The sequence below is a fragment of the Cornus florida genome, unplaced genomic scaffold (genome assembly GCF_030987335.1).
Source record: "Cornus florida cultivar Cherokee Brave unplaced genomic scaffold, ASM3098733v1 CherokeeBrave_3.0.0_Hap2_Chr02, whole genome shotgun sequence".
Taxonomy (NCBI): domain Eukaryota; kingdom Viridiplantae; phylum Streptophyta; class Magnoliopsida; order Cornales; family Cornaceae; genus Cornus; species Cornus florida.
The window spans coordinates 16,108,217-16,122,272 of record NW_026775572.1 but is presented as its reverse complement, the minus strand read 5'-3'; the positions used below and the strand labels follow the sequence as shown (position 1 = coordinate 16,122,272).

General features: G+C 35.2%; 5 protein-coding genes across 5 annotated transcripts; all 5 read left to right on the top strand.

Annotated features, from left to right (window-relative positions):
• The first annotated feature begins 153 nt into the window (after positions 1 to 153).
• Positions 154 to 711, top strand: LOC132295708 (dirigent protein 23-like). The gene has a single exon (XM_059794000.1). The coding sequence runs from the start codon at positions 154 to 156 to the stop codon at positions 709 to 711; it is 558 nt and encodes a 185-aa protein (XP_059649983.1).
• A 3,278-nt stretch (positions 712 to 3,989) lies between these two features.
• Positions 3,990 to 4,725, top strand: LOC132295707 (dirigent protein 23-like). Its single transcript, XM_059793999.1, has one exon. It carries the CDS (start codon positions 3,990 to 3,992, stop codon positions 4,560 to 4,562), a length of 573 nt encoding a protein of 190 aa, XP_059649982.1. The 3' UTR covers positions 4,563 to 4,725.
• A 3,745-nt stretch (positions 4,726 to 8,470) lies between these two features.
• Positions 8,471 to 9,265, top strand: LOC132285747 (dirigent protein 23-like). The gene has a single exon (XM_059787946.1). The coding sequence runs from the start codon at positions 8,517 to 8,519 to the stop codon at positions 9,087 to 9,089; it is 573 nt and encodes a 190-aa protein (XP_059643929.1). The 5' UTR covers positions 8,471 to 8,516; the 3' UTR covers positions 9,090 to 9,265.
• A 2,418-nt stretch (positions 9,266 to 11,683) lies between these two features.
• LOC132285737 (dirigent protein 21-like) lies at positions 11,684 to 12,535 on the top strand. The gene has a single exon (XM_059787936.1). The coding sequence runs from the start codon at positions 11,752 to 11,754 to the stop codon at positions 12,322 to 12,324; it is 573 nt and encodes a 190-aa protein (XP_059643919.1). The 5' UTR covers positions 11,684 to 11,751; the 3' UTR covers positions 12,325 to 12,535.
• A 511-nt stretch (positions 12,536 to 13,046) lies between these two features.
• Positions 13,047 to 13,620, top strand: LOC132285729 (dirigent protein 19-like). Its single transcript, XM_059787926.1, has one exon. The coding sequence runs from the start codon at positions 13,048 to 13,050 to the stop codon at positions 13,618 to 13,620; it is 573 nt and encodes a 190-aa protein (XP_059643909.1). The 5' UTR covers position 13,047.
• Positions 13,621 to 14,056: the final 436 nt, after the last annotated feature.

The window sequence follows — 14,056 nt, the reverse complement described above, 5'->3', positions numbered from 1 at the left end:
ATGAGTATTAATTTTAGCAGTGGGTCCAAAAATTGCTTGTTACTCGTATTAATTTCAATAGCAGTTCACCGGTTCTTGAATCTTTTCACATGCGCGCGCTTCCTATATATATAAGGCTCGGCTCTTTTGTCCTTGAGACAACAGATAAAAGAAATGGCTAAACTAGCTCTGGTTTCAATGCTAATCCTTCTTGGGATAGTCCAAACTCTTGGGGATGGGCCTAACCAAGTGAACTGGGCCACAAGACTCGACTCCGGCAAGGAGGTAGTAACAAACCTTCAATTCTATTTCCACGACACATTCAGTGGGAATAATCCTAGCGCCATTCGCGTGGCCGGTGCTTCGAATTACACCGACAATTCATTGACACTCTTCGGTGCGGTGGTTATGGCGGATGACCCATTAACTGAAGGGCCCGATCCGACATCGAAGCTCGTGGGCCGAGCGCAGGGACTGTACGGATCGGCCGGGCAGAAAGAGGCGAGTCTAATCATGGCCATGAACTATGGGTTCACAGATGGAATATACAATGGCAGCTCCATTAGCATTCTCGGCCTAAACTCGGCAATGCAACCTGTTCGTGAGTTGGCCATTGTTGGCGGGACCGGTCTTTTCCGAATGGCACGTGGTTACGCAATCGTACAAACCTATTTTTATGATCCTACTACCGGCGATGCCATAGTAGGCTATAATGTTTCCATCGTTGCCTAGTAGTGATTAAATTTGTGCTATGTTGGGAACTATTGGAATAGGGGTTTTGAAATTAAAAGTTGAAGAAAATTAAATTTGAAATTTAAATTAAATTTGTTTCAATTTTAATTTTAAAGTATTCGTTTGATACTTCCAAACATAAAAGTGTTAATGTGAGTTTTCTTCCCATGCACTCAGTTCACTCTTCCTTTTCTTTTTATGTTTCCTTACATGGGTGTTTTTGTAGGTTGGAATAAATAAAATTTGCCTTGGAGTTTCTTAGTTTGCTAAATGCACGTGTTTTCTTTGTTTGGTGAACTACTTGGGCACTTTGAGAAAGAATATGCGCACACAAACACCTTTCCGGAAAGGTCCCGAGAGAATCCAAAACCCTTTCATTTGTTTACTCCCCTCGAATTCTTTACGAAATGGAGGGCTGTAGGGGTTCTTTCACAATCTATTATTGGAGGGTGTATCATCGGTCTAAGATTAAATATAATTAATTTTTTTTTTTTTTTTGGCTAAAGTTAATTTCTCTGCTACCTTTCAATGGAAAGTTATGTTACCACATGCAAGTGGAAGTCGTGGGACATGGTAAGTAAAAAGATATGCAATTACTTGTAATTGGAAGTGATTGTACATATCTACACGAGGCAGATTTCTAGTGGAATGTCATGTTGTAAAATAACATAAAGTATACCATAATGTGCGAGTAAGTTGGGCACAAAACATGAAAACATAAGACCCATAGAGGATTTATAACGGAAGAGTAGTTATTCCCGGCAGGTGGAAGGTCATGACTAAAATGAGCAAAAACATGAGAGAGAGACAGGGGCAACATGAGACAGGACGTTTTAATTAAAAGCATCTCAGCTGTTATAAGAACCGCCTACAACAATCGTCATTTGAGACCTCTTAAAATAGGACCCCTTTACAAATCCTATTCAACACGCAACTTAAATAACACTTTAATTTTCTTTATTTTTTTCTCTCCGGAAAGTACACTATAATTTTCTTTCAATTTAAGTCATCCTTTACCTTTTAGCAATGTATTTTTAGTTATATATAAATCAAGTCCAGTAGTTTCAATACGTCGACTTCAAATATTGTCCTTCAATTCCTTTACTTTTAGTCTTGCATTTCAATTTTATTTATTTTCTGGTCACAAGAAAATTAAGTCCTTTATTAAAGACAAAAACAAACTTTGAAGGTGAAGGTGGTCATTTCAAACCCTTGTTCTGTCAACCGATCCATTACATTTTCACTTGGAATATTGTTTGGATTAATCTGATTTGGAACTTCAAAAGTGCCAAGTACGAGTAGGGTTACAAATGAGTCGAGCAGTGCTTTGGCCTGTTCAGGGCTCACCAAGTTCAGAATTAAGGCTACTCAACTTAGCCAAGCTCGAGCTCAGCTCGCCAATATTTGAACGAGCTCGGGCTCAGCTCAGCTCAAGCTCGCATTTTAGAAATCAACCTCTTAAATTCTCAATAATCGAAATCTCCACAAATCCTTAGATCTTTGATCTCTTTCTTTTATAGTAAAAAGGGTCAGTTCAATCCTTTTCTCTTATCTCATTCTGGTCCAAAGAATCTATATTTTTCATCCTCTCATAACTCCAACAAAAGAAGAAGAAGAAAAATGACTGGCAAGAGAGAGAGAGAGTGAAAACATGGTTGAAACATGGCAAGAGAGACATGAATGTGTGATGGATGGATGGAGAGGTCTGATGACTGCCAACATGTAATACCCCCTAATTTCGGAACACGAGTTGATCAAGTCCGCGCACAAAATCAGGGGATATCAAACCAATTAAAGTATTTAAACAAGCACGGATTACAAAATGAAATAAAGAATAAAATAAAACGCAAATCAAATAAACACTTCACTAACTAGCATTCCACAAATCAAACACCGTATAAATTTAACAAATAAAATTACAAAATATATAATTTAATTAAAACAATACAATTTACCTACGCACTTAATTAAATAGAACAAATCACTTAAAAATAATAATAATAATATAATATAAATTAATTTAATTAAGAAATCATTTTTACAATATCGGGGTATTACACCACATGAATATGAATATGTTAGGATTTCTATTATTTTGTTATAGTTATAACAAAACATGGGTTATTGGGCTTGTTAGCTTGTGGGCTTCTGGATATAGTTTAATTGTATATAACCAAACAACTACATGGACTAGATAAACTTAAATGTTTGAGCTAAATATTAGTAAAAAAAATTTGAAATATAAGCCGGATAACTAAACGAGTTCATTCATGAGCTTGGCGAGACGAGCTCACCATTGCTCAAGCTCAGCTCGTTTATTAAATGAGTTTGAAAATTGAGCTCGGATTCGGCTTGTTTACTAAACGAGTGGCTCGAGTTGAGCTTTTAACGAGCCAAATCCGAACTGTTCGTGAGTAGTTCGATTCATTTACAATTTTAAATACGACCTCTGTTTATTTGAAATTAATATTTTTTAAAGCCAAACAATATATGTTGCTTGATTATGGACAAAATAATTGTAGGGGTACTTTCGTATTTTTTCCTCCTCCCATTTCCAAATACTTTCAATTAATCCTATGAGTTAATGGAGGTTATTACAAAATTCAGATTCTGAGAGGAATTAACGGGAAATGCATCACAAAATTAAATGAATACCTTTTACTTTTATTTTTTCCATAACCAATTAGTAAGAGTCTTTTTGCCTTTGACTTTAACTTTAACTTTAACTTGTGACTCACATGTATGTTAAGAAATCATTCGTGATCTTACATACGTAATCCATCCTCCCAATTAAAACAGAGGCATAATTAGTTTTCATTACCTTTCTTTCAACTTTCATCTACCATCCGTTTCCAACTAATCTGTTACAATTGAACAAAAAAACAAAAAAACAAAAAAAACCAAATTTGATACAGATTTGTTAAAATTGGTAGAATTTCTGTTTTCTTTTTTTCTTTTCATTTATTTGGTTAATTAAATGAGAAATATTTATCTCAATATGTTTTTTTATGTTTCGTTTTAATAAATTTTCTAAACATTATTTTCTCTAGCCTTTTTTTTTTTTTTTTGGCACTATTTTATATGTAACCAGCCATCGAGCAGGTCAACCACTAAAATATATATGTATATCAAGTCAATATGAATGTATTGGTCAGTGGGTCCCAAAATTGCTTGGTCCTCATATTAGTCTCTAGTGCAGTTAACCGGTTTTTGAATAATTTCACTTGTGCCTCCTATATAAGGGCTCTTCTCTTGCTTCAAAAAGAATAAAGGGAGAAATGGCTAAACTAGCTCTTGTTGCAATGCTAATCTTTCTTTTTTTTAAGACCATTCCATGGGTTCAAAGCATTGAGGATGGGCCTAACAAACTGAATTGGGCCACAAGAGTCGACTCCGGCAAGGAGGTGGTGACCAACCTTCAATTCTATTTCCATGACACACTCAGCGGTAAGAATCCGAGCGCCATGCGTGTGGCTGAAGCTTCCAATTACACCGACAATTCATGGACACTCTTTGGTGCTGTAATGATGGCGGATGACCCCTTAACAGAGGGGCCCGATCCGGCATCAAAGCTTGTGGGCCGAGCTCAGGGACTGTACGGATCAGCCGGGCAGGAAGAGCTCAGCCTAATCATGGCCATGAACTACGGATTCAAGGATGGAATGTACAATGGCAGCTCTATTAGCATTGTGGGCATAAACCGAGCACTTCATCCAGTCCGCGAGATGGCCATCGTTGGTGGGACCGGTCTTTTCCGAATGGCACGTGGATACGCAATTGCAGAAACTCATTGGTTTGATCCTACCTCCGGTGATGCTATAGTATGGTATAACGTTACCGTCATTACTTAGTGTTTCAAGAGCCAGATTTAATGCTCAGGACAAAACATTAAGTGATTAAGTACTAATTCTAGTTTCACTCTTCCATTACATGGGTCGTTTTATTGGTTGGAATAAATAAAGTTTGCCTTCGACTTTCTTAGTTTTCTTATATATATGCATGTGTTTTCTTTGATTTTGGTGAAGTAATTTTAGATTTTGAAAACGAATTTGTAACATAATCTGTGTATTGTATATTTCTAATCTCTTCTTTTTTATAAATTATTATATGATTTAGAATTTATATACTCTCAATCAATCACAACATGATATATAATAATTAAAAAAATAAATAAAATCGACAAATTTATTTATGTGTTTAATTATAGTAATTAACAATATCATACAGTATCAAACCATATAATATCAAACCATATCACTAATAATTTATGTTTCTTTTTGTTGAATATTGTCGTCAACAAGTGAAAATGATAGGGCAGCGATGCCTTTATGTTAATATCTTTCATTTTCAAGAAAAAAGGACCATTTATGGATGGACGTGTAAAAGTAAACTAACAACTTTACTAGTCTGTCTACGGTTGACAGCATCACACACCACCAGGGATATTGGAGGGGTTAAAATTATAAGTAACATTATTTAACAAAAATTTTTGAAAAAAAAAAAGAAATTACGTCAAAAATATTTTATTATTTATTATATTCATACAAAAATATATGTATCTAAACTTTTACCAATTTATTTAAAAAATAATAATAATAAACTAATTATTTAAACAAGTTTTTATCAAACTTTCTGAACAAACACAAATAAGATTTATGTCAAAATTATATAATAAAAAAATTAATTAAACAATTAGATTTTAATTTATAAAAAATATAAGAAATTCATGTAATACTTGCACAAATTAATAATCATTCCACAATATATCAATAAAAAAAAAAAAAAAAACAACAACAACCACAATAAATCAATTTTAACTAAGTTAAATCAAAAAATATTGGCAAGTAAAAAAAAAAAAGTGATAAATAAACATTGTTACTTTTTTAAAAACTTATTTGAGATTCAAAACAAAACTATATGTACAATATTAGTATTGAAAAATGTATATATTAGATCAAGAAAGAATGTTATGTATTCTTATAAACTAAAAATCAATACAACAATACACCGAGTAAAATTTTAAGAAATTTAACTTTTTAGATATTAAGAAAATCATAACTAATTAGTCTAATCCAATCCAAAAAAAAGCATTATGATAATTTCTTATAGAATTCTTATAAAAGCATTCCAATAAAAATAAATAAAAAAAAAAAGTGATTGGAAAGAATCAGATGAAATTTTAGGATAATAAGGTTATGGAAAGTATCGTGATTGATTTGGAAGGATTTTAAAATAGTCATATTATGAAAAGAATTGTGTTTAAGTTGAAATTTTAAAATAGTCACATTAAATTTTTATTGAGTCACTTTTTATCGAGATTTTATAGTCGTCAATTAAATCACTTTCCTTTAAATTATATATAAATTATATATTAATTTTAATTTTTTTTTTTTTTTTTTTAATCTGGATTCTATAGTCGCCAGTTTTTTTTTTTTTTTTTTTCTCCGCCCTTGCACACCAATAGAGCCATGTAAACATCAGGTGCATCACTAAAGTCGAAGCGGTGCCAAAGAACATAATCTCCAGCCCCATCCACCGTCAATTTGATCTCTTCTTTATGACTTTCCAAGTTTTGCACCTCCTCAGTTGCAATCGTCTTTTTGTTTTTGCTTATTAGTGTTTAATTGGACATTTTTCGTGGCTAAGGATATTTGGACCATTTTACCTCTAACACTTGATTCATTATTAAGATCTTTTTTGGTTAGCCATTGGGTGGAAAGGAGAGAGTATAAGGCTCGAACACGGACTCCCAAGCACAAAAAATAATCTAACCATTCAAGCATACAAAAAAGAAAAAAAGAGTCATGGTATAAGGATAAAAGAGAAAATTTTGAATGAGTGATTAGTGATTATTCATCTCTAAACAATGAAAACTTGGAAAAAAGTTTTCAATTTAGAATAAGCACCTTTAAATTTACCCTTTAGAAATTTTGTTGAATTTTTACTCTCTTTTTTTCAAAATCACATTCCATTTAAACATAGAAGTTATTTGGACATCCAATTTGCACTTACAGTGAGTTGAACTTTTAATCATTCACTTTATAAAATACAAGAGAGAATAATGTTATTAAAACATCTCTTTGGACATAAGTCATAAACTATGACTCTATATAGATTGAGTGATTTATTAAAAGATCGTAGGTGTCCAATAATGGCAATACAACATCATCAATGGTAGACATAACTTGGTAAAAAAAGTCAACAAACGACATCACATCATCAACGATGGTGTACAAGTCAAACGAATAGTCAAAGTTACGTGCTACTTACCGTGTCATTAGTATACCTTTAGCAAAAGATCAAAGACTTAAGTTGGAAGCATAACTTAGGATTAATTACTTGGGCTTCAAGAAGGTTCTTGATTTGGTGAATGAAGTTCAGGACTCGTCGAGTCGACTATCAACCTGACTTAGAGAGATAAACATCATTTTGACTCTCGTGCAAATTAGACCCATCTTAATTAACGTTGCTTTATAAATTTTTGAGAAATTTATCTCTTTTAAATATTATGTTAATGGGCTCACGTGTGATGTCACGTGATGACGTGTGATGTCACGTGATGACGTTACCCAACCTCTCACTTAGCTGGGGCAAGAGACGAAAAAATGGAGTAAAGTGCTTCATGCTCTTTCACACCCATGCTTTCTACATACACCTTTGTCAAGGAAGTCAATAGTGTACTATTACACTGCATCCTCGCTCTCTTTCGGTTTGTTTGTACTTTCACCTATCTCAATCTACCTCGAATTCTATTATTTGTCTGAGTCACTCAGATTTGTGTTATTAATATCACCATTTATATTGTTATATTAAAGATCCCTTACAAAGATTCATTAAAAAATTTACCGACCTCAAAAATTGTCTCAATTCAATATTAACTAATAGATAGCCCATACTCTTATTATTTGAGTTAGACATGGAAGACGACATGGCAGGTATGGGATGGGTTTGGTTATAAACCTTAACCCGCCCCATTAAGAAATCATCCATACCATCCTCGTATTTACGTGGAGAAGGATTTTTAATCGGTACACCATCCTCGCCCCTACGGGGAAGAGGGACTATTGCTGCAAACTCGGTTTAATAGTTAGGCGGGGCGGCTTACACTAGGAGTGAAAGAACATAGGGTTTTGAACTTTGAAGAGTTAATTAATGACATGAAAATTAAAAAGAAAAGAAAAAGTATTGAAAAGATTAAGCATGGCCCTAATTTGTCATCGATCTATTTGCATGTCAAAAAACAAAAACCTATGGCATGGAAGAAAAAAAAAAAAATTTAATTATGTATAGTGTCGGGTCGGTTTAAATACTAAATCCACTCCCGCTCCGAACTAAATACGGGTTTGATTTTAACTACCATAATTGACCCTACTCCATTTTAGGGATCATAAAATCCATCAAATTAGGGGAAAGACGGGTGAAAACCAACGAAATCAGAAGAAATTACCATCAATAGAGGTATACCACGCTCCTAAATGGACCAATAAGTTCTAGCTTTTGATCTGACAACCACAACTGCACATACCACGCTCCTAAATGGACCAATAAGTTCTAGCTTTTGAGGGTGGAATGTCTACACTTAAATGCGTAATGCATGTTATTAAAAAACACATGGTCAACCTTATATGATACATCTTCAACAGCTGCCACATGTAATTTTTTGTTTGGTTGAACTTATTACAATTATTCAAAACTGGGGTAGGTGGGCTATGTATGTTGATATATATACCTATGCAAGAGCCGCTGCAGTCTGCACTCACAATTGCGCGCACACAGACACCCAGCAAAAAAAGACACATATAGAGATGGGTAAGCTACCTATGATTTTCATGCTCTTCTCAGTGGTCATAGCGATTCCTGTAGCTCAGGGAATTCTTCAAGACCCTAAAGCAGTTGAAGCCTGGTTCCAAAAGTTAGCCCACGCCAAAGAAAAGGTAACCAAACTTCACTTCTATTTTCACGACATAGTTACTGCCAAGAACCCAACTGCTATTCAGGTGGCTCAATCCAGAGTGACTGCTAAATCACCCACTTTATTCGGCCTAGTTCGGATGTTTGACAACATACTGACGGCAGGACCCGAACCCACTTCCAAGATGGTGGGTCGAGCCCAGGGGTTCTACGGTTCGGCCGGATTGGAGGAATTTAGTTTGCTCATGACCATGAACTTGGTGTTCATTGAGGGAAAGTACAATGGCAGCACTCTAAGTTTTCTGGCCCGGAATGCAGCATTGAATCCCCACCGTGAGATGCCGGTCGTTGGTGGGTCCGGTATTTTCCGACTGGCACGCGGAGTCGGTACGGCAACGACGTATTCCTTTGATTTTGCCACGGGAAATGCTATTGTGGAGTACAATGTCATGGTCATACATTATTGAGTCTTGGTGATCACATGGTGGTTTTCCTAGTAAAATTAATGTCATGGTCGTGCATTATTGAGTCATAGTGATTTTCCTTCTCTCTCTGTTTGCCTTTGTCTTTCATTTACACTAGAGACTGTAGTATTTGTGGGATTCTCTTTACCCAATGGTAAGAATAAATTAAGTTTTGTCCAGTTGTATACTTTTGTCAAATTTACTTTTTGAGTTTGGTTAAGTAATCTTTTACACTTTTATCATCAATTGTCATTGATATTAGAAAGATTCCTTTAACAACGAAAAAAAAGTTGTGAAGATTTTCATTCATGATGTAACAGCATTATTGGTTATGCACTCCCTCCAAACTTAGAAATGAGATTTTATCATTATATTGATGAAATTCACCAACTTTAGGAATAATTAAAAATTGTCATGGAATATATTTTTATGAGAAATTATTAGATAGTTGTAACCCATAAGAATATATTACTATATTACAAAAAAAAAAAAAAAAAAAAAAAAAATTATATAGCATTTGGGAGTACTGAATCGGTGCTTGGATTTAAAATTAGAAAAAAATTTAGTTTAAAATTTTAAATAAATTGTCTTCGATTCCAAATTCAAGTCACCGGTTCGTTACTTTCGAATAGAACATTAGTATTAAATTCTATTGAATTAGTTCACCAAATATTAAATGGTTCAAACCATCGAATAATTTCTAGACTTTTAATCGTGATGTAACATCATTATTGGTTATGGCCCACGCCAACGGGAGAAAAGAAGAAGTGGTTGCATTGTGAAGAGGAGAAAGAAGAAAACAATCAGTGGCGAGCATCACCACTGAGGGGCCTTAAAATTGATTACGCGTTCTCTCTTCCTTTTTGGATCGGTAGAAAACTAACGACAGAACATACAACCATGGGTTCAATCTAATCATTAAAGAAAATATAAAGACGCGCAATCTTTGTTGATACAAATCACCTTTTTCTTCTTTTTGAATTTAGTCTCGTCAAATCACGAAACCTAAGCCTGTGTTAGTGCTTCTGTGGCCTAATCACACCGTCACTCATCACACTTTGAAGCATTTCAGCTTTTCGCACCCAGAAGAATGAACAATGTCATTTGCTCTATACTTTTTCACCTTGCAAAAATAGTGAATCTAACTATTCTTGTTGTAAGCATAATTAGTGCAAGTTGCAACAAAACGGACCCATCCTAAGTTAAAGCAATTAATGGTGTGTTTTCGCATAGAACAACTTTACTGTTACAATAAGATCCACCCTTTAAAACTTCGGTATCATCTTTTATTGAAATAACTTATGTAAAATGTACACAATGTCGATTTTTTATTTTTTTATTTTTAACTATACTTCATAATCCTCCATTATCCTTCTCATTTTCTTTTCCTCAGCTTTAAACTAAACATGAAACTAATTATCCCTGCTTCGTCTTTTATTTCCATTAATTTCAACTTTCTCAACCCAAACACACTCATAGTTGGAGTTGCCATAGGCAAAGGAATGGAGCTAGGGCTTTGGGTAATAAGTTTAGCTTGGGCGTGGTAACCAAACCTTCTGTGTGGATTTGATTCTTCTGAAACAGTAATCAAAATTGGATCCTAATTAAGGCCCAATATGTAACTAATGGAATTTTATAGATCTGGAGGGATATTATTGTAAAAGTAACAATCAAACATGTACACCCTTTTCAGACGTGCAATTTTCTATCACTAGAAAATTAGAAATTAATATAGTAATATAAAAAAGATAATTTTTGTTATGTCACTTGCTGGAATTTTTTTTGGCAAGTCAATTGCTCCAATTTATTGAAATAATAAATAAATAAAACTGCTCCAATTTAAAAGTGCAGTTTGCATATCACACGTTAGTGTCTTATATATATATTTATACAAGAGAATCTTCAGTCCGTTGACATAATTGAGATATACAGATTACGCAGAGTTAGTTGATTGCTGGGGTCGAGTCAGAATTTGAGGTTCCAATTCAATTATATATGTTCACTATGATTTTAAAATGATCTAAATATGAGACAAAGAAAGATAATTTAATATTTTTAGATAGAAATTAATATTATGTTATATAAGACATTAATAAAATGAACATATATAAATTATATTATATTATCAAATTAATTGGATTAAGGCTTGAACCGATGTCATTAATTCAGTACGTTCGGATTTACAACATTACAATCTGATTCATAACCGATGATTGGCTCCATCATTCTGTGCCATGAATTCTAAATTTTTTCTCCCAAAAAAAAAAAAAAAAAAAAAAAAAAAAAAAAAAAAAAAAATCTAAAATTTTCGACATTACAGCGAGATACATAGAAGCCCATTTGAAAATTTAAGGCCCAAGTCCAACCAATGTTGTGAACAGGGGATATGGTATGAATGTTGAAGAATTAAAGGGGTATTGTTGTAAAATTGAAGTCAACCATCCCGACAGCCAGCTTGCCAGAACGTGTCTTGTAAGATCCTCTCTGTGCACTGGCTCCAGTGCACAGGAGAGGATTAAAAAATGTGGTAGATTAATAATGGCTTCAATTTAAAAGTGCAGGTGCTTGTAGATGATATATATGTGTGTGTGCGTCCATGTAATAAGCCTGTGCAATCTGCTCTCATTGTTATAGAGAGAGAGATAGAGGAGAGAGAGAGATTGATATGGGGAGGCTGTGTATATTTGTGATGCTGTGCTCAGTAGTCATGGCCACTCCGGTGGCTCATGGCATTGAAAAAGGGCCCAAAGCAGTTGAAGAGTGGTTCCAAAAACTGGGTCACGCCAAGGAAAAGGTAACCAAACTTCACTTCTATTTCCATGATGTAGTGAGTGGGAAGAACCCAACTGCTTACACTGTGGCCAAGTCCAACATAACTGACATATCCCCCACCGGTTTCGGGCTAGTTAGGATGATGGATAACGCATTGACGGCTGGGCCCAAACCCACTTCTAAGATAGTGGGTAGAGCCCAGGGAATTTATGGTTCAGCCGATTTGGAGGGAATGGGTTTGCTTATGACCATGAACTTTGTGTTCACGGATGGAACGTACAATGGTAGCACTCTCAGTCTTCTGGGACGAAATCCGATACTTGATCGGTACCGGGAGATGCCTATCGTTGGTGGATCTGGTGTTTTCCGGCTGGCACGTGGAATCGCAACGGCAAAGACATTTACTTTCAATGTTACTTCTGAAAACGCCATTGTTGAGTATCATGTCATAGTCGCTCATTATTAATCTACTCAAGTCATGGTGGGATAATGAGGCATGCCGTTCTTTGTTGGTTTTGTTGGCATTGTCTGCTTTGTGGTAATGAGGCATGACGTTGTTTGTTGGAATTTTATCTCTGAATTTTCAATTTTTATTTAGAATTAAGAAGGTTGAAAATAAAATGATTGTTTGTACCCTTAAATGGTTGAATGTAATTCCTAATTTAAAACTTCTTAAATACGAATAGATGAAATTAATTAAATAGATCACTCAATTTTAATTTTAATATAAATAATGGAGATACCACTAGAAGGTTGCAAACAAGTTAACTACACACTAAACTTTGGTGATGGGTCTCTTTATTGAATAATTTGAATGGCAATGTGGATTAGTCCATATCATATTACTCCAAGCTAGGGTGCTTTCACCATCTTGCTAGCAGCAAACTATTGATCAAATCACATTGTTTCACTATATTATATTTGCTGTGGTAGCCCACACAAAAATAAGATTTATACGAAAATTTCATATTATATTTGCCAGAACGTGTCTTGTAATTAGATCCTCTCCTTGGCTCCAGTGCACAGGAGAGGAATAAAAAATGTGGTAGATTAATAATGGCTTCAATTTAAAAGTGCAGGTGCTTGTAGATGATATATATATGTGTGTGTGTGTCTATGTAATAAGCCTGTGCAATCTGCTCTCATTGTTATAGAGAGAGAGAGATAGAGGAGAGAGAGAGAGATTGAAATGGGGAGGCTGTCTATATTTGTGATGCTGTGCTCAGTAGTCATGGCCATTCCGGTGGCTCGTGGCATTGAAAAAGGGCCCAAAGCAGTTGAAGAGTGGTTCCAAAAACTGGGTCACGCCGAGGAAAAGGTAACCAAACTTCACTTCTATTTCCATGATGTAGTGGAAGGAAAGAGCCCAACTGCTTATACAGTGGCCAAGTGCAACATAACTGACAAATCACCCACCTTTTTCGGCCTACTTAGGATGGTTGATAACCCATTGACGGCCGGGCCCAAACCCAGTTCTAGGATATTGGGCCGAGCCCAGGGAATATATGGTTCAGCCGGTTTGGAGGGAGTTGGTTTGCTTATGAACATGAACTTCGTGTTCACAGATGGAAAACACAATGGTAGCACTCTCAGTCTTCTGGCCCGGAATTCAGTATTTGATGAGTACCGTGAGATGCCAATCGTTGGTGGATCCGGTGTTTTCCGGTTGGCACGTGGAATCGCTACGGCGAAGACACATAGTTTCAATATTACTTCTGGAAATGCTATTGTTAAGTATCATGTGACAGTGACTCATTATTAAGTCATGGTGGGATAATTCGAGCTTTTTTTATTGGGATTATTACATATAAATGGAGTTAGGGCTCCATATTTACTAAGAGGCTGAGTCAAAGTCCCATATTTCTCTAAAATGAGTTTGACCCAAGAGCTGAGGTGGCACATGAAAAAATACTATTTCATATTGCAGTTGCCTAAAATACCCTTCTTCTTATTTTATGTGTTGCCTAAAATACCGTTTCCTACAATGACCTAATTGTAAGCCCTAATATCATAACCATTCGTTCAGTGCAGCAGCCCTCTCTCTCCGCCTCTCTGTAAAACAGGGCCCTAGCCATATGACGACTTTCGTGTGACGAAAAAGACGATGAACAGCGAGTAGCGATCAGAGGGGAGTGACAAAGGCCAACGACCAGTCACTATTGTTCAGTTCTACCAGCGAGTGAGCAAGGACGAAGGTA

What these genes read in the sequence shown, in the direction of transcription:
- LOC132295708 (XM_059794000.1), top strand. Translation starts at nt 154, where the DNA reads ATGGCTAAACTAGCTCTGGTTTCAATGCTAATCCTTCTTGGGATAGTC.
- LOC132295707 (XM_059793999.1), top strand. Translation starts at nt 3,990, where the DNA reads ATGGCTAAACTAGCTCTTGTTGCAATGCTAATCTTTCTTTTTTTTAAG.
- LOC132285747 (XM_059787946.1), top strand. Translation starts at nt 8,517, where the DNA reads ATGGGTAAGCTACCTATGATTTTCATGCTCTTCTCAGTGGTCATAGCG.
- LOC132285737 (XM_059787936.1), top strand. Translation starts at nt 11,752, where the DNA reads ATGGGGAGGCTGTGTATATTTGTGATGCTGTGCTCAGTAGTCATGGCC.
- LOC132285729 (XM_059787926.1), top strand. Translation starts at nt 13,048, where the DNA reads ATGGGGAGGCTGTCTATATTTGTGATGCTGTGCTCAGTAGTCATGGCC.